Source organism: Rhinolophus ferrumequinum, chromosome 15 (genome assembly GCF_004115265.2).
Source record: "Rhinolophus ferrumequinum isolate MPI-CBG mRhiFer1 chromosome 15, mRhiFer1_v1.p, whole genome shotgun sequence".
NCBI lineage: Eukaryota > Metazoa > Chordata > Mammalia > Chiroptera > Rhinolophidae > Rhinolophus > Rhinolophus ferrumequinum.
This window is the reverse complement of record NC_046298.1, coordinates 22,712,301-22,736,185: the sequence shown is the minus strand read 5'-3', so window position 1 is coordinate 22,736,185 and position 23,885 is coordinate 22,712,301. Positions and strand designations below refer to the sequence as shown.

The following is a 23,885-nucleotide window of genomic DNA, read 5'->3' as shown; positions in this document are numbered from 1 at the left end:
CGGCGGTTCATTTGCATGTGTAGCCACAGCGACCAATGGGCGCGCTCGGCCGGGCATGCCGGGAGCGGGACTGGGCCGGCCCGGCTGCGGCGGCGGCGGCGGCGGCGGCGGCAGCAGCAGCTGGCGGAGCGAGGCGGGACCGGCTCTGGGTGGCTGCGGCGGCAGTGGCGGACGTGGTGGCTGAGACGGCGGGACCGGGACCCGGGGGGCTGCGGCGCGCTCGGAGCCCCGAGAGCGCGCAGCGCGGGCAGCGCGGTGTACGCCCCTGCGGGGAGCCGGGTCCCCAGGCCAGCCAGCCACGATGAACTACCTGGTGAGTGCGGCGGCCGGGGTGGGGTCCGCGCGCCCGGGAGCGTCTGGCCGGGGTCCGCGTACCGGCTTCGAGGCGACCGCCCTGCCCGCGCCAGGGCGGGCCCAGGCGGGAAAGAGTTAAGCGAGTGGCATTTCCTGTCGGACCTGCGGGTCCTGGGAACTGTCGGCCGCCGGAGCCTCCGCGGGGGCGCGACAAGGCTGGGGTCCGAGATCCCGGACCCGCCTCCCGCCATGGCCCGGGACCCGGAGGCGAGGACTGCGGAGGATCCCAGCGCCTGCGCGCCCCGGGGGTGGTTGGAAGGGGCCCTGGCCCGAACTCAGGGGCCGCTGGCCGGCAGGAAAGTTCCTGGATCCGGGAAAGTTGCTGGCGGGAGGCCCGCTCTCCCCCTGCAGGCTGCCGCCTCCTGGGTGACCTTGAGCCTGCGAGCCCTGGCCTCGGTTTCCTCGGCTACGAGGAGGGGTCCGAGGTCCCCTAGACCGTGAACTTCCAGGAGGCGTGACTTTCCAGGAAGCAGGGTGCGTCCGTCGGTCCGTCTGTGTGGTTTGGAGTGGCAGCTGCCCTCGGTCCCCAGGCTGGGGGTTGAAGGGCTGGGCGAGCAAGTGCGTGGTGTCCGCCTAGTTGTCTGCGCGGCCAGAGCGCCAGTGTGGGGCCGGTTAATGATTCACCCCTGGTCCGTCGGCGTTGGATCCCCAGATCAGGGGCAGGCACTTCTCGACCTGCACCCACCCCTTGTTGCAAAAGCGGCGTTAGAAGCCGGATCCTGGTGTTGGAAGTCCGGGGCCTCACCGCGCGATCCCCGGGTTCCAGCCTCTGCCGGTCGAGTGCGCATGGCCAGGGCAGGGGCGAGTTGCTGTTCGGGTGTCGGTAGCCCGGGCTCCCAGGGCTGTGTTGAGGTAGTCGGAGAAGCTGGGATTTGCTGAAAGCTGGGGGTGGGTGGTTAGAGCCTGGGGAGATTTTGGGGGTCTCAGGTCCCAGACTGGAGGCAGCGGCTCCCTTATCCGTTTTGAGAACACGGAGTTTCCTTTCCCTTACCCCTACCATGAGGGAAGGTCTAGGCTGGGAGGCACCCTCCAGTCTTGCTGTGTCTCCCGCGCGGACTTCAGCCAGGTCGGGAGATGTTTCTCGTCTCCCGGGTCCATCCTCCCCGCCGCCCCCCGCGCCCATTTCTTTTCCTGTGCGGAGAACTGATGGTGGAGGTTGAGGAATGGCAGGACCGACTGGCCTAGAAGAGCAGGTGTGTCCTGGGTGCGGGAAGACCAGGAGTGGGGTTGGGCACAGGTGGAGCCTGCAGGGAAGAGAGGTCTGGGAGGAGCTGCTGACATGCCCTCCTGGCACTGGCAGCCACCACCCGCTTGCCCTGGGCAAGGAAGGAGCCCAATGGGAGCTGGGTGGAGGCAGCGCAGGATAATCACTCACTCCCGGGGGCAGACCTGATGCCATGGTTGTTTGTGCTGAGCACAGCGGTGAGCGCTGTGGGCTGGCACCAGCTCCCCGGCCTGGGCAAGGGATTGAAATGAGGGCAGAGCCACTAGGGCATCCTGTCTGAGCTGGAAAGACCCTGGAGACAGCCGCTCTCCCCACCAGTCATACAGACGGTACAGATGGGGAAACCAGGCACAGGTCTGGATCCAGAACTTAGTCTTCTGCTCCACCCCACATGTGCCACCCCTTTGGGGGTGCTCTGGTCCTTGGGGTGCTGCCATGCTCTACTGGATCTGGCAACTTGGTGGGGTCTCTCTGACCCCAGGGCTGTACTTTTGTGGCCCCTCCCTTGAGACCCATTGTTCTTCAGGAGATCCCACCACCCTTTTCTTCTGGGTGTGGAGAACTTTCCCTTTCCTTCCCCCCTGCCCAGGAACCCATAGCCAGAACCAGCCAGGTGTGCATCCAGAAGCCTCAGAGGGGTGAGGGGTAGTGTTGGTGTGAAACTTGTGGGGGTGGGGTAGAGGGTGGGGGTGATAGGGATCTTTCTCTAATCAAGACCCTGGGTGGCTTTTCTCCTCTGGGTCCTTAGGGACCTCAAATAAGGGGCTGCAGGGCCGTCTCCCTTAAAGGGGGTGGGGCTGGCCCTCCAGCACTGGGGAGGGCGCTGTCTCTGTCTTGCTGCCCTAATTTCCTTGACTCTCAGTGAGGAGTGGGGCGAAGTGCTGGCCTGGAGTGGATGGAGTGCAGAGGGTGGGGGGCAGGGCTCCATCTCCTCCATCTTCAGTGCACATCCCAGATAGCAGGGATTTGGTGGGGTTTTTTGTTGTTGTTTTTTTGAGCTGGAGATCCACACTTTTTGTGCCATCGTGTCCCCTTCCATTATGGCTCAGGCAGATGGTGCTGCTTTAAGGGCTGCTGAAAATTCTCATTTAGGACTGCAGTGGGCAGAGCTCTTGGGCACTTTTAGATATGGTAGAAAAGCCAAGGCCTTGTAAAGAGTGAAGTACCTGCTGTCCCACCTGGGCTGTCCCCTTAGCCTCTGCCCTCTCTGATGGCAAATCTGGGGCTGAGGGGGTGGCGTTGCCCCTATTCTGGGCCTGGTGCTGTCCCTGAGGTAAAGGTCAGCCTCATGCTGAGCCCTCTTCCAGAGATCCCTGAATCTTCCCAGCAGGGCCCCAGGGACAGGGAAGGAGGGAGTGGGTCATCATTAAATGCATAGGTCTGGGGTCTGCCAGCCTGGGGGCCATTCCCAAGCTGCCAGCAATTGGAATGGGCTGGAGGATGGAGGGCTCTGTCCTCACACCACCCACATGGGCTCTTGGTGCTCTGGCCACAGGCCCGCGTGTCCCCACCATCCGTGGTATGTTGGGGATACAGGTGCCGTGTCCTGCAGCAGGAGGGCCCTCTGCATTTCACCTCTCCTCGGTCCAGCCTCCCAGGGATAGTGCCTACGACGGCGTGGCAGGGGTGGGAGCAGAGGCCTGGCCCTGGACACAAAGGCGTCTGCTATTGTCGCTGGAGCCAAGGCCAAGTGTGGCTGATGATTGCCACAAGGAGCCACTGGCGGTGGACACCATGGGTAGGTTTTTGGTGTCTGTTCAGTCTACAGACATGTCTTCTGGCTGCTGAGTGTCAGGCACGGGCTGAGGATCCACACATGACCCCTGCTCTGTCCCCTGAGCCTCAGGCTCCTGAGGTAGGCAGGGCCAGAGCCATGCTTCCCTTGGGATGGCTCTTGAAGAGGCTCGCCCACACTTGCTTCCTGCCAGCCGAGCACTAAGGACTTGAGCCCAGATCCTGGCCACTCAGTTGTCCCTGGGAATATTTGGGGAGAGTGATGCTAAGGCTGCTGGTCCCAGAGTTCCGCCCAGTATGTGAGTGTGGGGACATTTGGGAAGGGAAGCGGCACTGCCTTCAGAGTTCCATCGCAGCCCGGGGAACGGGGGCAAAGGGGTGGTCAGGACCCTGGCCAGTGAGCCTGTGTTGCTGCCCCTCCAGGGGATCCTGGGACATGAGTGAGCAGGGCTTATGGGCATAGACTGCAATTGGGCATACACCCGTTGGGCCTGTATCCGTCGGCCACTGGGGCTCCTTGGTACAAGCAAACAGAATACCCCAGAAATAAACTTGGCCCACATTTGAGATGGTTCTGGGTATGAAGGGAACTAGTGTTTCCCGAGTGACTGCTGTGTGTGAGGCTCTGTGCTTGGGGATGGAGTGTGTGTGTGTGTGTGTGTGTGTGTGTGTGTGTGTGAGGTGGGGCACACGGAGGGAGGAAAAAGTCTGTGAAATTTCCACTCCTGGCTTTTATGAACCTAAGCATTACCCCAGGAGCCACCCAGTTATCCCACCACATTATCCCACCACACAGCCCAGATCTGCTTCTGCTGCTTCCTACTGTGACTCTGGTAAGTCAAGTACCTTCTGTGCCTCAGTTTCCCCACCTATAAGATGGGAGTAATCATAGTGTCTCAGAGTTAAAAGAGATGATTGAAGTATGCGAAAGAGCCCTGCCTCTGACAGCGAGTCAGCTCTGGCCGTCGTCGTTATTGTGAACCCACCAGTTGTGTCTCCCCCCCATTACTCCACCAGTAGCATCCCACCCCCTCAACCGCCAGAGTCAGGGTTCGGAGATACCCAGAGCACATCCACGGCTTCCTGAGGCAGCCGGCGGAGCTGAGGGGGAGACCTGAGTACCCATCAGATGGCTGTGGTTCTTCCAGACGCCTGCCCACCAGCATCCAAGGCCCAGCTGCTCTGGGTCTGAGGACCCTCCCGACCTGGGTGGGTCTGGCGCCCAGAGGGCCCCAGGACACAATGAGGGCCATTCTCAGAGCCAGGCAGGGCCTGTTGGGGCAGCCTTGTCCGCTCCCATGTGCAACAACCAGGGTGTTGTTCTGAGCGGGCCTGGCAGGCAGGCCACTGCCTGAGGAGTGTTGGCATTGGGCTGGGGGCTCTCTGCCTCCTCTGTCTGGGGTGAGCAGGCTCCAAAGGGCCTTCCTGGCTTCCTCAGGCATGGCCACGCTGCTCCCAGGGAGGGCAGGATACCACTTCTGCAAGGTGGGCTTCTGCCTGAGCCCGCCCATTCTGGGCCGCGCCTGAAGCCCTTGTGCAAGGGTGTTCCATGCTGAGGGGGACAGCCCCTGCCATCCTGGGCATCCGGGTTGGGGGGCGTGAAGTAACAAGGCATATTGGTCAGTACTTCCAGGTGGGGGCAAAGGGGAGCGGGTGCCTAGGGAGGGGCACGGGATCCTTCCTGGAGGGGTGATCCCCGAGTCATGTCCTGGAATAGCAGGATACCGGAGATACCGGAGAGGTTTCCTAGGGGCAGGAGTGAGGTGGCTAGAGACTCAGGGCCAGTCAGGCATTAGTCTCTGTTGCCTTGGACACAGTGTTTCCCTGGTCTGTGACGGTGCTCTGGTGGTGCGCCCCTCAAGAGATCACAGCTGTCCCCCCCTTTTGAGCTTTGGGGCAAAGCACCTAATTGGCTGGAGGAAGGCTGGAAAGCCAGGCTCTGGGGGAGCTGGCCCCTCTTCCAAGTTGGGGCAAGACATTGGGTCCTGGGGAGCACATCCAGAGCAGGAATGCTCAGGCTGGGCTCATCCTGTCATGGGATGTCGTCATTTGGGTGACATTTACTGACGTTCCATGGACCATCCCAAAGCATCCTGCAGTGTGACTGGCCCTGGCCTGCCTGCTGCTCCAGGGCCACCGATGGTCTCCCCTCTGGCCTCTCTGCTCCAGCGCCTTGGCTCATGCCCGTCCTCTGCCCGCACGCTCTTCCCTAGCTGGTTTTATGGTTGTCTAGTTTTCATTCTTCACGAGTCACCTAAAATGTCACTTCCTTGGGGAGGCCATCTTTCACCACCTTATACATAGTGGCCCTGCCCCACATTATTTTTGGCACCCCACTTTTGCCTCCTAGCAAGTTGTTTGGTGTCTGTCTGCCCCTCCTGGAATGTAAGCCCCTGTGTGGACAGGGGCCTGGTTGAGCTAGGCCTACTCCTTCTGCCAGAGCCAGGCAGATAGTAGAGCCAGGTGAATCTTTTGTTAAACAACAGAGCTTAGCTCTGGGGATCTGGGTGCTCAGAGAGGGTAAGGGATTTGCTCGGGGTTACCCAGCAGTGGGAGGGAGAGGCATGCTGAGTTCTGGCCTTAGCTGCTGCGCTGAGTGACTGAGAGAAGGAAGGAGGAGCTTGTCTCAGGAGCAGCTGGGGAGGCTTAGAGGCCCAAGGGGGCGGGTACTCAGCCAGCTGGGGTACTCTGGCGCCAGCAGTGCCTGTCGCTGGGCTGTGGAGAGAGGCTCCTCTGGGGCTCTGGGTGGGGGCACCAATAAGGAGCTTCTAGTGCCAGGCACCCAGTGCCACGTGCTCAGCCTGAGAGGGGCATCTCAGCCTGGCTCCAGCCATCCCAAACTGTACAGTTGCAGCTACAGTTGGCCTTGACTGCTCAGCGAGCTCACTCGAGGGGTAGGGGCTGGCTACCCTGCAGTCAGGCGGCCCCAGTAGCTCCCTGGGTCGGTTGGACTCTTCCTGCCTTCCCTTCCCCTGATGGACCTTGCCCTGGGCAGAGCCTTCCAGCCTCCCTGAGTACCCAGTGCTGCCTGTGGGGCCTGTCCGAGGCCCATCTGCCAGCCTTCCCTGGGCTGCCCTCCTCCTAAGAGGTGAGGGGCCTCCCAGGGGCAGCCCCCTCCGTCGGCACCCCACCCCCTTTGACTGGGCCAGAGGGGAATTTTCCTGTGACTCACCCTGCTGGCACTTCCTGTGGTCACCAGAGCAGGGGCTGGGGAGACCCAGTGGGGTGGCTCTGTGTTCTGGGGTCACTGGGGGAGGGGGACCGGGTGTCCCACCCCCTGACTGGATGTGATTCCCTGAGGCTGGCTGCAGACCATATTTGGGAAACTTGCTTTTCTTGCTGGCAGCCAGGGGATGGGGCCCGCGGTGAGCCCAGTGGGCTGCAGGACAGCCCCTGCCCCTGACTGCTCCTCCTGGGGCTCTGGCCTCTGGACCTGCTTCAGCAGCCTCTGGCCTATCGTCTTGGAGCCTAGGAGGTCGTCCATAGTTTTCTTTTTCAGGATGTGTATTTTTTTAACCCCAAAGCCAAGAAATGCTTATTAAATAAAAATTGAAAACTCTGAAGAACAGGAAGAGAAGCATCATCCCCCAATCACTGTTATTCTCGTCCTCCCCCCATTATTTAAGTTGGGGTGATGTTTTACTGAGGGTAATTCACACTCCAGTGCATTTGTAACACTGTCTTAATTTTGGTGTGGACAACCTTGCAGCAACCAGCAGTTCTGAGCCTCTGCCCTGGTGCTCACCTTGGTGCTGGGGTGAACCCACTGGTTCCGCTCTCCTTGAGCTCTGAGCTGCCTGCCTGGGCTGGCTCCTCCCTTCTTGATTCCCAACTTTCCTGCCTCTGGCCCTTTCTAGGGCCAGGCATCTGAGCTGCCCTGGCGAAATGGGCTCCCAGCTGATGCTCGCTGGGCTCTGAGCTTCAGTCCTGGGGCCTGGAGCACATGCTGCCTACCCTGGCCTCCCTCGTGGGCTGCCTTGGTGATGCTCAGTCCTCTACCCTCATCTGCAGTGTGGCATGCGGGGGAGACGGAGTGCAGAGGGGCACTTTCTGCCTCCAGATGCTGGTGTGGGAAGAGGACGGGCCCTCCTGGGCTTGGATGAGGCCTCACCTCCACTCCTCTCTGCCCCAGGGCCCAGCTCCTGCTTCCTGTTTGTGCCCGAGGGGGCGTGGCCCTTCCTTCTGCCTGGAATTCCAGCTCCTGCATTAATCCTTGCAGATGGAGTCCATGGAAGGAGACTGGGCTCACATGGGGAAGGTCTCATAACTAGTGGGTTGCCAGAACTCAGGTACCATTTCTAAGTTGGGTCTAGACCAGGCTTTGTGTCCTCAGACCCGGGGAAACTCAGAGGAGGGCAACCAGAGCTGAGTCCTGGGTGGTGGGGCTGGAGCCCAGATGGCCTGGCGCCATCCTCTCCATCGACCTGGCTTCCCCTGGGTGGGAGGCCTGGGCCCTTGCTGCGTGTTGTCAAGCTGTCTGCTGCCCTGGGTGGCCAAAGTAACCCTGGCCTTTTCTCCCCCAGGCATGTCCTTCTTTCCTTGGGACTGACCCTGGCCCTCCAGCCTGGGAGACTCTCTGTGATGTATCTCGACTCAGCCTGAGCCTGGCACCTGTGTAGGGGGAGCAGTGGCACCAGGGGCCAAGGGCAGAAATCACAGGGCCTCCCCACCCCAAGTTCTCTACCCACAGTGAGGTTCTGGTCCTCCTGCCTCGAGCCCACAGCCCCCCCAGGGTCCTCACAGGCTGCTTGGCAGCGGGGCCTCTGTATGTCCCTGCTCTGGGAGGGTTTGATGCCTAAGGGAGCCCCATAGCAGTGCCTGCTTCTGGGTGGCTGTGAGAATTAACAGGAGAATTGCCGGAGCAAAGAACAGGGCTGGGGTGGTGCTGCTCTTCCTTGTTTTGCTTTATTTTCCCCACTTATTCCTGATGTCTGTCTCATTCCCTTCACTGTTCCAGAAGCATCCACGCTAACGTAATGTGTCTGGAATCTGTCCCTGGATAAGTGTCTATGAAAAATGCGTAGAGTTGTTTTGTAGCTGTTTATAATAACATTTACGTAAAGAAAGTGACCTGGGCCCTAGATCTCCCGTGTGTTACCCTACTTAGGAGGGTGTGGCAGACATGTCTCACCAAATACCAGACACCTGCTGGCGCACAGAGCAGTGTCTCAGATTGTGTCCAGATTTGCTGGCTGGAACCCTGAGCATCCTTTGTGATGCTTTTGGCCATTTGGTTTTCCCCTCTGGAGAACTCACTTTTCATATTTTTTGGTTTTCTGTTGGTGTTCTTGACTTTTTCTTGGTGATTTGTAGGAGAGCCTCCAGATTCTAGATTAATCACTCTCTTGTCAGTTGTTGACCTACCACCCTGTCAGCTTTATGTCACCTTATGCTTTGTGCTTTTGGGGTCTTTGAGGTTTTGTTTTATCATTTTTTCCCTATCTCAACATCACAAAGATATTCTCCCACAACTTTTTCTTTTATTAGTTATAGAGTTTTATCTTTCACATTTAGGTCTCTAATTGCCCTGTGTTTATAACGTGAGGCAAGTGTCCAAATGGATTTTTCTTCCTATAGGGACTGAGTTTTCCTACTATCATCTATGATGCAGTCTCATCCTTCCCCATTGCTGTGGGGCACGGCCTGCAGGCTTCCCGTAGAGCTGGGGCCCTTTCTGAGCTCTGCCCAGCATACTGGTCTCTGTGCCACTCACTGGCTTGGCGTTGTGGCACACCCTCATGGCTGGGAAGAGTGCCCCTTGGTGTTTCATTTTCAGAATTAACCTGCGTATTCGTGGACCTCTATTCCTCCATTTAATTCTAGAAGAATTCTTTTTCTTTGGTCAGATTCCTCAACAACAACAAAAAATTCCTGCTGGCACTTGGATTGTAATCGTAATTTATTAAGTAAGCTTGGGCTGATTGGCTTTTTACTGCACTTAGTCATCCCACCATAACTTGGTACATTTTTGCTCTTATTCAGGTTTTCCTTCAGCCCATTGACAGAATGTAAACATTTCCCCCTTGAGGTCGCCTGCAGTCTTTGTTTGATGAATTCCTGAATAACTTGTAGCATTTGTTATTATGGTGTGACATCTATTCTATGGCCTTTCTTTCTCATCAGTTATTGAGTCTTCTAGTTTGTTGGAATATTTGATGATCATATGGTCTGCAGATGATGACTGTTTTGTCCCTGTGTCCCCTCCCTACTTTGTCTTTCGTTTTTTCCTCTTGGCCGATTGTGCTGGCCGGGCAGCAGGACAATTGCACTGGAGCAAGGAGGGGGTGCATCCTGTTTTTTTTCCAGTCGCGGTGGCCATTATTGGCATCATTGTTACTTTCCCCAGTGTTGGTTCAGGTTGTGGTGTGACTTTGGGAGTGGCTTTTAAGAGTATCTTGAGTGCCGTCTCTGTAGTGTAGGTGGTGGCTTTGGTCAAGAGGATTTTGAGGCACTATCCAGGCCCATTGGAAAAAGCGCCAGGATCAGCTGGGCCTTTCTCCCAGGGGCCAGGGGACAGAGGTGCCGGGATTGTGCCAACCCTACTTAGTTCCTTCCTCAGTGCCAAGGCCAGATGTCGCCCCCCCCACCCCGTGTCCTGGAGAGGGTGGGAGCTGGCCCAGCTGCTGAGCCCCCTAGCACATCCTCTTGCCCTCATACCCGCCTGTATCCTCTCTTCCCAGAACGTGCTGGCCAAAGCCCTCTATGACAATGTGGCTGAGTCCCCGGATGAGCTCTCCTTCCGCAAGGGCGATATCATGACGGTGCTAGAGCGGGACACACAGGGCCTGGACGGCTGGTGGCTCTGCTCGCTGCACGGGCGCCAAGGCATCGTGCCCGGGAACCGCCTCAAGATCCTGGTGGGCATGCACGACAAGAAGCCAGCAGGGGCTGGCCCTGGCCCTCCTGCCCCGTCAGCCCCGCCCCAGCCTGGCCTCCACAGCCCGGCTACCCAGTATACATCCATGCTGCCTGCCGCGTACCCACCCCAGCCTGACAGCGTCTACCTGGTACCCACCCCCAGCAAGACTCAGCAAGGTCTCTACCAAGCCCCCGGCCCCAGCCCACAGTTCCAGTCTCCCCCGGCCACTCAGACGTCCACATTCTCGAAGCAAATGCCCCATCACCCATTTCCCAGCCCAGCCCCAGACCTGTACCAGGTGCCTCCAGGGCCTGGCAGCCCTGCGCAGGACATTTACCAGGTACCACCTTCCGCTGGGATAGGGCATGACATCTACCAGGTCCCCCCATCCATGGACGCACGCAGCTGGGAGGGGACGAAGCCACCGGCAAAGGTAAGGCCACCCTGGCATGGCTGGGCAGCCCCCTGGTGGGTTTTGTCCAGGCCCTGGTTTCTGGGCACTGCAGGGCCCAGCTAAGCACCTTTGGGTTCTCTGGGGCTCCGGCAGCAGCTGTATATTGGTCTGGGGCCAAGGTGGGAGGTGAGTGTTTGGAGAACATGTTCATCCTGCTGCTGAAGATGGGTGTGAACAGGCTGTGCCGGCCCAGAGAGGCGACGTCTGAGCTGAACTTGGACCACAGTGTGGCCTTCAGCAGACACCCCAGTGGGAGGGTGTCACCAGCAGAGGACACAGCCTGTCAGAGGCCTGGAGGTGTGGAAAAGTCTCTGCATTCCAGGTGGGCAGGCGGGGCTTGGCTGGTAAGGCCAAAGCAGCAGACTGGGGATAGACCCTCAGGGACCTGGGCCACCAAAGACCCAGATGCCTTTCTAACGGTGGAGGGATTTGAGTAGGAATAACCTGCCCAACCAACCCATGTCCTAGTAAAGTCATTCTGCCTACGGGGAGCATTGAGGGGCCCCGACTAGGGCAGGGAGCCAGGAAAGGGAGGGAAGGTTGGGAGTGTTGGGCGGCACTTGAAGGATAAATCAAGTATGAAGCACAGTGCAGCAGGTAAAGAATTGCTGAAAACCCCAAAGAATGGATTGAACAAGAGATTTTTTTTCCTCACACACCTCAGTTGGGAGGTGAGCAATGCAGAAGTGACGTGCCTGTCAGGGGCCACGGCTCCTTCCATCTCGTTGCTCCGACATCCTCAATGTGGGACTAGGATGGGGCAGACGCCACGTCTGCCTCCCAGTCAGCAAGAAAAGAAGGAAAGGACAAAGGGCAGAGGCCAGCTGCCTCATGCTTGGGGGCTCCCACGAGTCTCTGGAGAGATGTGTCAGCCCCTTGGGTGGGGGTGGAGCACAGCTTCTGCCATCCTCTCTTCTGGGACCTGTTAGTGGGGCTGTGGGCACCTGCAGGGTCACCTGTTTGTGACTCCTGCACCTTGGGAAGGACACTGCCCATAGGATCGCCAGGATAGAGTTGCTCTGAGAGAGACACTGGTTCAAGCCCCTTTGAGCTGTTTCCAGTCTGATGTTGGGCTATGAGACGTAGCTCTGCGCCCCACACTCTGCCCCACACAGGCCTGTGCGCCCCCTCCACTCCCCAGTCCTTCTGCCTGTAGGAAGGAGGCAGGACTGAAGAGGGAGGCCAGGCCCCACTGGCTTACTTTGAGCTGAATCAGGAACAACTTTTTCTCACCTTTGGCCTGTGTCTTCCCGTCAAGAGTTGGGGAGTAGAGTTTCCTGAGGGCTGGAAGCAGAAGTCCAGCTGACTTGGGGGACATTGGCCACGCTGAGCTCTCCCTCCCTGTCTCCATGTCTGTTGTTCAATTACAGCTCACCTGGCTGGACCCTAAGAAACCCGGCCCATGGCAGCAGGAGGGCCCTCATAGCCAGCCAGCCGTAGCTTTCCAGCTCATCCCTCCTCCAAGGGAGACCACAGCTGGTGGTGTGTCCTAGAGGCCCCGGTGGGAGAGGCCAGGTGGCGGGCACAGCAGCTGGGCTCTGCCGGGATCAGCTTCCAGGGGCCCAGGCCCAGCCTCGTCTTTGTACCCTGTCTAATCCAGGGCCACCTGTGTCTGGAGAAACAGTGGCCAAGTGGACACTCACTCCACGGTACTGAGCCTCTGTCCTCAGAGCCGTCCCAGGGCTGAGGTGGGGGACTTGCCCATGATAGCTGGGCAGAGAGTCAGCAGGCAGTGTCGCCCTGCCCCTGTCTACGGGGCAGAGCTTGGCAGCCAGGAAACCTGGCTATAGGTCGTTGGCTGGCTGAAGTTGGGGCTCCATGGCCTCTGGCCACCAGGGATCCCTGGGTCACTGGCTTCTCCTTTCTGCCCTACCTGCTCCTTCAACTGCCTGGCCAGAGACAGGCTGGTGACAGAAGTGTGCCATGCTGGACTGGGGGAGCCCGACGGAGGCTGCTCCCCAGAGAGCTTTTGTGGAAGGAGCAGAGCCCTGCCAGGGGAGTACCTGTCCTGTGGGTGGTGGCAGGGAGCAGTCGCTGGCTAGTGAGTCTTGGGACAGGTCATCGCGTGCGTGCGCGCGCGTGTTCTCTCTCTCTCTCTCCCTCCCTCCCTCCCTCCCTCCCTCCCTCCCTCCCTCCCTCTCTCTCTCTCTCTCTCGCCCCCACCTCCTCCTTCCTCCATGTTCTGCACACACCCCAGGGAGGCACACGCTTTTCCCTACCCACTTCTCACTCCGAGTCTTTGCAGTTAAGCCTGGCCTGTCCTGGTTCTGTGAGGCCAGGCAGGCAGCGGAAGCCCTGTGGGCCAGGAAACCACTGAGCCCCTTGTGCCGGGCTGTGGACTCGAGCCCACATTTTGGTCACTGGTTCTGTTTTCCTCCCACTCAAGAGGCTTGCTCTCAGACTGCTTCTGGGGTCACCTGCTGGCGCCTGGATGCCCTCTCCTGAGAAGTCTCATTGCTCCTGACCTGGCCAGCCTCAGTTGCTTTTATTTCATGATCATGAAAGTTGTGCTTGTTTGTCATAGAATATACGTAATGTATGAAAAAGCCTAGATATGAGCTGCCCTAATCAAGAGGTAATTGCTGGGAAATTCTGGCATATTTTGTCTAGCATATTCTCTATTCATCTTTCACAGATTTGTACACATACTTCTGCATTTTGAGGTTATAGATTCAATATCAGATATCAAAAGCATGTTGTTGGGTGGGTCCCTGTAAATGGTTGTGACTGCTGCCCTGGATTTTGCTGTGTTCCCCCTTCCCCCACTGTGAGGGTGGGCTTTAGGCCGTTTCTGATGGCACATGTCTTGGTGTGTGTCCATCTGTGCCCACATTTCAAGGTTGTGCTTTCATAAGCCTTGTCTTCCCCCTCAGAAGTCTGGGAAACTGAGGCTCCTAGTTCTGGGGGGTGGTCGGTGTGGCTGAGGAATCCTGCCAGGACTTGGTTGGGGGGCCGGGGCCCTGGCACTCAGGACACCAGACGATGAGTGAGGAGATGCCTGGAGCCTAGAGCAGAGTGGCCTGCGGGATTGGGGGGGAGGGGTCAGGGCCACACGGGGTGTCAGCACCCATTGGGCTGGGCCTAGCGTTAGGAAGCTGAGAGCAGAAGTCGGTAGGGTCCCCAGTGGGAGGGGTGTTTTTGTGTGGTCACTCTCCGGGGTGTGCCTCTGGGTCAGGGGCCGCAGCTGTGCCTGAGAGGACAGCTGTTGGGCTGGGTCCGGCTGCGGGGAGACACAGCTGTGCTCAGTCCTGTTCCTTCTGGGAGTTTTGTCTCCTCCCCAGGCTCCTGGTGCTGGGCCATGGTGGGGCCAGGAGCAAGGGGACCCATGTCAGGTGTGTCCCTCACTCTCAGTGAGAAGTCAGGTGGTCACCTACTCCGTTCCACAGCAATCAGTGGTGCTCCACTGCCCAGAGGAAGAAACTGAGCTCCTAGATGGGGGTGGGGTAGGGGTGTGCCAGGGCCAACTGGCCTGGGTCATGTGTGAGTCTCCCCCTTTTGCAGAAGGGGGAGACTGGCAGCTTGGGAGTGGGGGACACAGCCTGGAGGTGCCTGGGCAGAATGGGGCTGGCGGCCTGTCCCATCCCAGTGGCTCTTGGTAGCCGTTATCTTCACGCCTCACTTCTGCTCTCTACAGACACCCTGCTGGGGCTCTGCCCTGCCTGGGTCTGTCTGTCTTTGGATGTGTGTCTGGCTGTGGGAATTTGTTTTCTCTGCTTCTCTGTGTCTGTCTTCTGCACTGTTGAGATGTGTGTGAGAGAGAGCATGTGGGTCTTGGGATGAGGTCTGTGTCTCTTCCCAGACTCTGGCTGTGTCCCCGCCCCCAGGGGCCTCCAGGTCCTGCTAACGGAGCCCCAGGTGCGGAGTATGGCGGCCTGTGATTAGTGGGCTCAGCAGCTCTCTGGAGAGTTGGTTTCCCTAACAAGCTTTTCCCCACTGGCGGCTGCCTTACTGTTTTTTTCTCCCAGAAAAACATTTGCTGGCCAATATGGCTGCTTACTGTCACCGGCTGAGCCGCAGGAGTGGCAAGCTGCCCAGAGCCCAGGGCCTGGAGTCCGGCCCCCAGAGCCCTTCTGCCTGTGCTCCCTGCTCTTTCTCATCTGTGGGAGGTTGAGAGGGGCTTGGGTACACACCCCTTTTCGTGGAGCCGGGTCCTTACCTCCCTCAGAGGTCGGCAGGGCCTAGAGATGCCTCAGGCCTTGCCTCAAGGCTCCGCCAACCTGCCACGTCCCGCCAGCTCCCGCCTGCCTGCCCTGCTGTTGGCAGGTTCCAGTGTCTAAAAATAGCTCTGGAGGAGACTCAAGTCTGGGGCTCGAGGAGGGAGATGAGTCTGAGGAGGGCTGCCAACTCCACTCCCAGACACGCTGTGGATGGGGTGCAGTAGGCCGGGAATACCCCATGGAGGTCCGCCCCAGCAACTCGGGGAGAGCCTGCCCAAGAGCCCCCAAGTTGCTACAGCTTTGCTGCCCAGGAGACAGGCAGGGGACGTGTCAGATCAGCAGGAGGCTCTGCCAAGGCCTGGGCTGATCAGAAAAGTGCTGGTGGCTACACTTCCAGGGGGGGCACTCTGCTGCTCCTGGGTTACCCAGTGTGTGCACATGCAGCCTGCACCCTCCAGGGCACAAGGGGTGCAGAGCTGGCTGTCACTGTCACGGGAGCTGGGTACAAGCATGGACACACAGTTCTGTAGGCGCTGAGCCCCAGGGTGGGCCCTGCCTCAGCCCTGTTGCCCCCAGGGGTGTGTGTGGGGAGGGCCTGAGTCAACCGTGTCCCAGGCATCCCCTTTGATTATAGAACAAAAGGCCTTTCTGTGGAGAAGAGCAGAGCAGGGAACCTTGTGGGGGAGGCCTGCCCTGAGCTGACTTAGGAGATCCCGCGGGCCCCCCCCACGGGCCTGACCCACACCCAGGGCTGACCCCTCCCACCCGCCCCTCCCCTAGGACCCGAGGAGTATGCAGGGAAGAAAGCTGCCAGCCCAGCACTGCCTGCCAGCTCTGGTACTGACGCGAAGGACTGGGCAGCTCAGAGCTCTGGACCCTGGGCCAGGGGAAGGGCACTGGGGAAGGGAAGGGAAGCGCTGGCCTGCTCTCTGGTCTTGGTCCTGTGGGTGTGGTGCAGTGCGGAGTAGCCGCCTTGTTCTAGTCTTGTTTACTCCCTCACACCCGCACCCATCCCTCCATCTGCCTGAGAATTGGCCATGCGGTCTGAGATTCCTTACTGGCCCCAAGATGGGCTGGGGGCGATGAGGAGGGCAGAGATGCTGCCTGCTGCTCTGCCGTGCCACCACCTCCTTGGAGGCTCCAGGCCTTGCCTGTCAGGATCTCCTGCAGGCCACCTCCTCTGGGCCTAGCGTGAGGAAGGCACAGCCTGCCACCACCAACTCCATTTGTCCTGGAGCCAGAAGGTGGTTGCTGAGTCCTATACTTGGGATAGACCCTTGCTGGCAGATCTTTCTGAGGAGGGTGCAGCTGGGAGGCGTCCCCAGGCAGGGGCACCCCACTCAAGGGTGGCCCATCCTCCATCAGCCTATATGTACCCTCTTTGGGAACCTTTCAGGTCATCCAACTGTGAAGACCACTTCGGTATCCTGACTAAAGCCAAACTCTCTAAGCAAACCCTAGGGGGTCTTAGTATTCCCCAGAATACTGAATATTCTTCAATGTTCATTGAAGAAAGGGCAGAGAATGCATGGGGATGAGAGCTCCCTTGCCTCCGAGTAGCCTCTGAGCCCACCCTTGAGGAGCCCCAGCCTTTGTGTGTGTCATGGGGGAGTGGAGTCTCCCTGAGGACCTGAGGGGGGACCTCGGGGGCTGGCTTCTAGGGCCGGTGGTAACAGTCAGCTGTCTGCCCTTAGGTGGTGGTGCCCACCCGTGTGGGACAGGGCTATGTGTTTGAGACCTCCCAGCCAGAGCAGGATGAGTATGACATCCCACGTCACCTGCTGGGCCCGGGACCCCAGGACATCTATGACGTGCCCCCTATTCGGGGGCTACTTCCCAGCCAGTATGGCCAGGAGGTAAGTGTCGGGACCGGGGTAGGGGTAAGTCGGCCTGGCCCTGGCCAGGGTAGGGTGGTCCTAAGGTGGGTGCTGTGTGGTTTCTGCTCTTTCCATCCCCTCAGGTGACCCTGGCACCTGCATCACTGTACCTTTTCTGCCCCCAGGTATATGACACCCCCCCCATGGCTGTCAAGGGTCCCAATGGCCGGGACCCATCTCTGGACGTCTATGACGTGCCCCCCAGTGTGGAGAAGGGCCTGCCGCCATCCAGCCACCATGCGGTGAGCAGTCAGGGCATGCTGGGGCCTCGGGCTGAGACCGGACTGTGCGTGGGGTTCTGGGTATGACTGAGCGTGTGTGCTGGGATGGGGACCCATGTCTACAGGCTTGAGGGCATCGAGAGACCTGACCCCAGACCCCAGCTCTACCCCTCACTCCCTCTGTGAGGAGTGCTTCTCAGAACCTCAGCATCCTCATCTGTAAAAGGGCCGCTTGCAGGGCTTTCTTCACAGGTTCTTGAGAGGATCGCACAGGATATCAGCAAGGTGACCCAGAATTCATCATCCAAACCAGGACACTTCTGAGAGCGCAAGGGAGATGACCAGTAATATATGTCACACTGAATAAAACACACAAATAGCTCAGCCAAGTACCTGCTACAGAGCAGAGAATACACCAGCGGTGATGGTGGTTGTGGTGGTGATGGTAGTGGTAGTGGTACTAGTGGTGTCATAGTTGATTTTCCACCAAGTGTGTGAAGTTGTGAAGTGAATTAACTCATGTAATCCTCACAACAAACCTATGAGAAAGTTTTCCCATCTTATAGGTGAGCAGACAGGCACAGAGAGGTTGAGTCACCTTCCTTAAGTCACACAGCTAGTAAACCTTGGAGCCAGGATTTTGAACTCAAGTCTGGCTCCAGAGTTGGGCTCTTAACCATAACCTGCGTGGATAAGAATCCTGGCGAATGTGTACACCGGGGCTGTGTCTGTGTATGTGACTGGGTCTTGCCCCTAAGCTCCGGGGTGGGCAGATGGGCAGTAGCCTTGACCACCCTTTGGCCCCTCCAGGTGTACGATGTTCCTCCATCGGTGAGCAAGGATGTGCCCGATGGCCCACTGCTGCGTGAGGAAACCTATGATGTGCCCCCTGCGTTCGCCAAGGCCAAGCCCTTTGACCCGACCCGCCACCCAATGGTCCTTGCTGCACCCGCTCCGGACTCGCCGCCAGCTGAGGATGTGTACGACGTGCCACCCCCGGCTCCCGACCTCTACGACGTGCCCCCTGGCCTGCGGCGGCCTGGCCCCAGCACCCTCTACGACGTGCCCCGCGAGCGGCTTCTTCCTCCCGAGGCAGCTGACAGCGGTGTAGCTGACGATGGTGTGTACGCGGTGCCCCCGCCAGCCGAGCGGGAGGCCCCCGCTGATGCCAAGCGCCTGTCGGCCTCCAGCACAGGCAGCACACGCAGCAGCCAGTCAGCCTCGTCCCTGGAGGTCGTGGTCCCGGGTCGCGAGCCCCTGGAGCTGGAGGTGGCTGTGGAGGCCCTGGCGCGGCTGCAGCAGAGTGTGAGCACCACTGTAGCCCACCTCCTGGACGTGGCGGGCAGTGCTGGCGGGTGTGGGGGCTGGCGCAGCACCACCGAGCCTCAGGAGCCCCCCGTGCAGGACCTGCGGGCGGCCATGGCCGCTGTCCAGGGGGCGGTCCATGAGCTGCTGGAGTTCGCCCGTAGCGCCGTGGGCAATGCTGCCCACACTTCCGACCGCACGCTGCATGCCAAGCTTAGCCGGCAACTGCAGAAGATGGAGGACGTGTACCAGACGTTAGTGGCCCACAGTCAGACTTTCGACAGTGCCCGGGGAGGCCCCGGGGCCACTCCTGAAGACCTAGACCGCCTGGTGGCCTGCTCACGGGCTGTGCCCGAGGACGCCAAGCAGCTGGCCTCCTTCTTACATGGCAACGCCTCGCTGCTCTTCAGACGGACCAAGGCTCCTGTGCCAGGGCCCGAGGGGGGCAGCCCCCTGCACCCAAACCCCACTGACAAGGCCAGCAGCATCCAGTCCCGGCCCCTGCCCTCACCCCCCAAGTTCACCTCTCAGGACTCGCCAGATGGGCAATATGAGAACAGTGAGGGGGGCTGGATGGAGGATTATGACTACGTCCACCTGCAGGTGGGTATCTGCCCTGCCCAGGCCCCTTGGGAAGGCCCCAGGCTCTCTCTGAGCTGATTTTTCCACCTGTGTTGTGGGACCCTCATCACCCCCACACAAGAGGGCTCTTGTGGCCAAAGGAGGAGGGTTTGGCCCCAGCAATGCCTCAGTGAGGCCCTGGACCCTCCTCTCACTTTGACCGTCCAGGCTAGATGGCCCCCACCTCAGTCCTTTGGACCAACGAGTCCATGTCATCAGGGTCCTGCAGTGCCAGCCAGGAGTGGCTCCTGAGCACCTGCAGGGGTTGAGCTGCTTGATGACCGGGGCAGAGGTGGCTCTGTTCTGTTTGGGGAGGTGGATTCTGAAGTGTAAGACAAAGATAGTTACAGGTGTGGGAGAAATAAGGTGATGGAGGGTGGGGTAGGAGTGGGCCTCTGAGCAGAGACCTGGATGCCAGCTGAGTAGTCGCAGCATTCCGGGCTGGGCTGAGTCGGCAGGTGCCAAGGCCCATTGGTCTGGAAAGCAGGGAACAGGCCCTGTACGCCTAGGGGATGGGCTTGGATGTGATTCCTGGCATGGGAACCCTGGGCAGGGAGGATGGCCATGGGCACATAGCATGTGCCCAACCCCTTCCTGGGCTGGCTGGAGTTGGAGGAGGCTCAGGAAAAATGCTTCCCCTGGAAGCTGCCCCCACCCACCCTACGCTTGGTGGTTGCAGTAGGAGCCTGGTGTGGTGTGCAGCGCCACCTGGTGGCTGCCCATCCCACACTCGGCCCCATCGGACCTGTGGGGCTTCTGGCTCAGCCCAGTCTTGTGTCTCCCCTCTAGGGGAAGGAAGAGTTTGAGAAGACCCAGAAGGAGCTATTGGAAAAGGGCAACATCATGCGGCAGGGGAAGGGCCAGCTGGAGCTGCAGCAGGTGAGGAAGCTCAGATTCACCAGCTTCTCCCAGCACAGGCTTCTCATCTCTCAGAGAAGCTACCCCTCAGAGCCCGTCTCCAGAGCTGAGCCTCCGGGCCCTCCCAGCTCAGCCAGTACCCCTTTCAACCACATGACTGTCTCCGTGTGTTGTTGTTATTAGAATAATCATGGTAGACATTTTAGAGTGCACATACAGAAACTTATAAAAAAGAAAAAAGCCCTTCACACCCAGAGGTGTGTTTGAGATGATACTTTGTGTACAGTTACATCTGCTTTTACCTCAAGCATTTTTCTATGGTATTAAACATTCCTCATAAGTTATTTTTAAAGGCCACATAATATCTGTTACTGTTGAACATTTACATTGTACACAATTTTCCTTAATATAAATAGTACTGCTGTGTTTATCTGCAGACAGATTTTCCTTCATATTTTGGATCATTTGAAAGGGATAGTAAAAAAAAAAAAAAACTAAGATTCTGATTATGAAGATAATAGAAACTTAAAATATAGACAAGCACAAAATAAATACAGAACTCTCACCTGTAAGGTTTCCCTCACCCTGCCTTCCCCCGGGCATAGGGAAGGATGGTATAGAGAGCCTGATTACCCTGAGACCCGAGAAGGCATACATCTTTCAAAGCCGGTTTCCTCAGCTGTAAAGTGGGGGGTTATAAACGTTTCTATCTCAGGGTCGATGTGACAATTAAATAAGTTTTTAAAGAAAGCACAGGAGAGCTCAATTAGTTAGAGCGTGGTGCTAATAACACCAAGGTTGCTGGTTCGATCCCCACATGGGACACTATGAGCTTCACCATCCTTAAAAAAACAAAAGAAAGCACAATGCTTAGGAAGTTCCTGGCACATAGAGCACACTAAATAAAGAAATGTTATTTTATGTATATATATATATATATATATATATATATATATATGTATAATATATGGAATTTCCACTGATTCAAAATGTCACATGTACTTTATTATCTTTGTCTTCCTCTGAACTCTTCCAGCATTTAATCAGTCCTCTGTTGGTGTTTACTTTTTTAAACAGTGCTGTGCAGAATATAAATCTCTTCACATATCTGATTGATCACTTAGAGAAATTACTAGAAGCTGGAAGATAGGAACATGTATGAAAAACTCTAAACATCTAAAGTTCCTAGGCTAGGAACATAATGTACAAGTAAAATACAAGTACATAAAATGTATTGGCAAAGATGTTTATTGCTCCATTTCCGTATCAGTGAAAAATCTGGACTCGCCCCAAATATCTAATAATAGAGTATTGGTTGAATAAAATATGAACATTCGTACAGTCGAATATTATGTAGCTATTAAGAATTGTCAAAGAATGAAAAAGACTCACCAGAGTTTAAAACAAAAATTAGTGTATTCTCTCACTAGGCAAAACTGAGTGAGTTTCAGCAGGTAGCTTGCCTACGGCGAGGAAAGTTGAGGGTTTCAAGTGTTAGGTTTCATGTTGGTTTTGCCAATTAAGGCTTGACATCTTGGGTAGAATGGATCTTGTCTGTCCTTAAGTCTGTGCACAGCTGGTCACAGCCACTCAGTCCCCTGGTCAGAACCAGCTCTGGTGAGGACACATTGGTCACACCGGTGACTCCCAGGCAAGGGCTGTGGCTGGTGGAAATTTCCTCCTCCCACATGCTTTTATACATACTGGTATGAAATGAATGACCTGTTGTCGGGTGCTAGAAGTAGGCGATAAAATACTATGTGTGTTTTCAGTGTTCTAATTAAAAAGGAAATTCATGTTTAAAGGAAAGTATCTTGGAAGAATATCCAATTTTTGTATGGATTTTTGTTTTCTGAAACTTGACAAATACCAGGACCTTTCTTTTGTTTAAAATTTTTATTATGAAAAATTAATACATTTATAAAATTGAAGAAAATAGTCCCCCAGGTACCATTAACTCAGCCCCAGTCATTCTCAGCACAACAGCTAATCCCCCAAAACATTTCAAAGATATTTTATATTATTTCATCTGTGAAAACTTTAGTGTGTAGTTCTAAAAGCTAATTTGTCAGAATTTTAACATTTCTGGGTCCGTGGGATTCCAGGTGACGGCTACCTTTTTCTGCTTAGTGTATTTGAATCTTACATTATATATGTTAAGAAAATGTTTGGTTTAGCTTTTCATTTTGAAATATTTATAGATTCACGGGAAGTTGCAAAGAGATTACAGAGTAGTCCTGTGTACCCTTCACCCAGTTTTCCCCCAAGATTGCATCCTGAGTAACTAGAGAACACCCAGACCAAGAGATTGACGTCTCTAGCCCCTGCAGCCGCTCCTTTCTTCTCCATTTCTGTCGTTTTAAAAATGTTACATAAATGGAATCATAAATAATATTGGCGAAAAAGTTATTTGGAGAATCTCTAGAACAAAAAAGTTATTTGGTAAGGATACATGTTCCGCCAGTAGGATAGAGGTGGCCTCTTCCCCACGGCCACTGACTCAGAGTATTGTCCCTTTTTAGAAGGGGTCCATTTTTATCCCTTCTTGCTCTGTGGCTGCGGTTTTCACTCTGCTTTCCCTCTTTCCAGCTGAAGCAGTTCGAGCGGCTGGAGCAGGAGGTGTCACGACCCATAGACCATGATCTGACCAACTGGACCACAGCCCAGCCCCTGGCCCCGGGGCGGACAGGCGGCCTGGGGCCCTCGGACCGACAGCTGCTGCTTTTCTACCTGGAGCAGTGCGAGGCCAACCTGACCACGCTGACCAACGCGGTGGACGCCTTCTTCACCGCTGTGGAAACCAACCAGCCGCCCAAGATCTTCGTGGCACACAGCAAGTTCGTCATCCTCAGCGCCCACAAGCTGGTGTTCATTGGGGACACGCTGTCTCGGCAGGCCAAGGCTGCTGACGTTCGCAGCCAGGTGACTCACTACAGCAACTTGCTGTGCGACCTCCTGCGTGGCATTGTGGCTACCACCAAGGCGGCAGCCCTGCAGTACCCATCGGCCACCGCCGCCCGGGACATGGTGGACAGAGTCAAGGAGCTGGGCCACAGCACCCAGCAGTTCCGCCGGGTGCTGGGCCAGCTGGCAGCCGCCTGAGAGCCGATGTCCAGAGCGATGGAGGGGCGCGGAGGTCACGCTGCCCCAGGCACACACCCCAAGAGAGTCATGGCGCCGCTGGCATCGGGACGCGCAACCCTAGCTCCACCCAGGCCTGGGGTCCCAAACTGTCCAGGGATTTGTACATATTTATGACGGGGCAGGATATGGGATGGTGCAGAGCTGGGCCCGTGAGCCTAGGCCAAGTTGCAGGCGCGTGGTCTTCCCCGAGTGTGCTGCGGGCCGGGGGAGGGTCAAGGGGGCCCGGCCAGGAGCATGCAGGCCCCCTGACCCATAGGGCCTGGGGTGACCCCAGCTCCACAAGGGTGCTGTGTACCCCCCCCCCCGGGCCAATGCAGCTGTTGCGTGATCCTTCTGAACACTAGGAGAAAACCCTAAAAAACTATTTTTCATTATTGATTTTCCAATCATTTGACTAATAGGCTACATTTAAATAAAATTCTAAAAATGAAAAGCTGCCTCCTGACGTGTGAGAGGTGAGAGGGTCCTTGGGTGGAAAGGCGGTTGGTTGAGGGGGTCCATGGTGAGGCTGTGGGCAGCCTCTTGGGAGGGTGAAGAAGCAATGGGCCCCGCAGAAGAAAACCAAGGCCGCAGGGAACAGGGCAGGGCCTGACGGCTGGTAGGCTCAGCCCAAGCATCCTACAAGGATTATCTCCTGCAGGCAGGGGTGAGCTCTGCTAATGGCTGCAAGACCTTGGAAGCTGGGGGTGCACCCAGCTTGCCATGAAGTCTGGGCTGGGAGTCCAGTGTCCAGGACTGGGTCGGAGCCCTGAGAGTCCAGCCTCGTCTCACCTTCCCAAGCTGCTGGCTCTGCCTGATCGTCTTTCTTTTCTTTTTTTTTTAAATTTTATTTGGCAACTGTTTTTTTCCAGGACCCATCAGCTCCAAGTCAAGTCGTGTCCTTCAATCTAGTTGTGGAGGGCGCACGCAGCTCAGCTCCAAGTCCAGTCTCCATTTTCAATCTAGTTGCAGGGGGTGTGCAGCCCACCATCCCATGTGGGAATTGAACTGGCAACCTTGTTAAGAACACGCGCTCTAGGGAAGGCCGGATGGCTCAGTTGGTTAGAGTGCGAGCTCTGAACAACAGCGTTGCCGAT

At 57.0% G+C, this 23,885-nt stretch overlaps 1 protein-coding gene across 1 annotated transcript; it reads left to right on the top strand.

The window, feature by feature from the left end:
* Positions 1–23,079, top strand: BCAR1 (BCAR1 scaffold protein, Cas family member). Its single transcript, XM_033127830.1, is given in 8 exon segments — positions 1–273; positions 275–313; positions 9,994–10,605; positions 16,478–16,639; positions 16,786–16,902; positions 17,692–18,789; positions 19,597–19,686; positions 22,255–23,079. Coding segments are annotated over 8 exon segments (2,889 nt in total). The 5' UTR covers positions 1–15; the 3' UTR covers positions 22,768–23,079.
* The last annotated feature ends 806 nt before the right edge of the window (positions 23,080–23,885 follow it).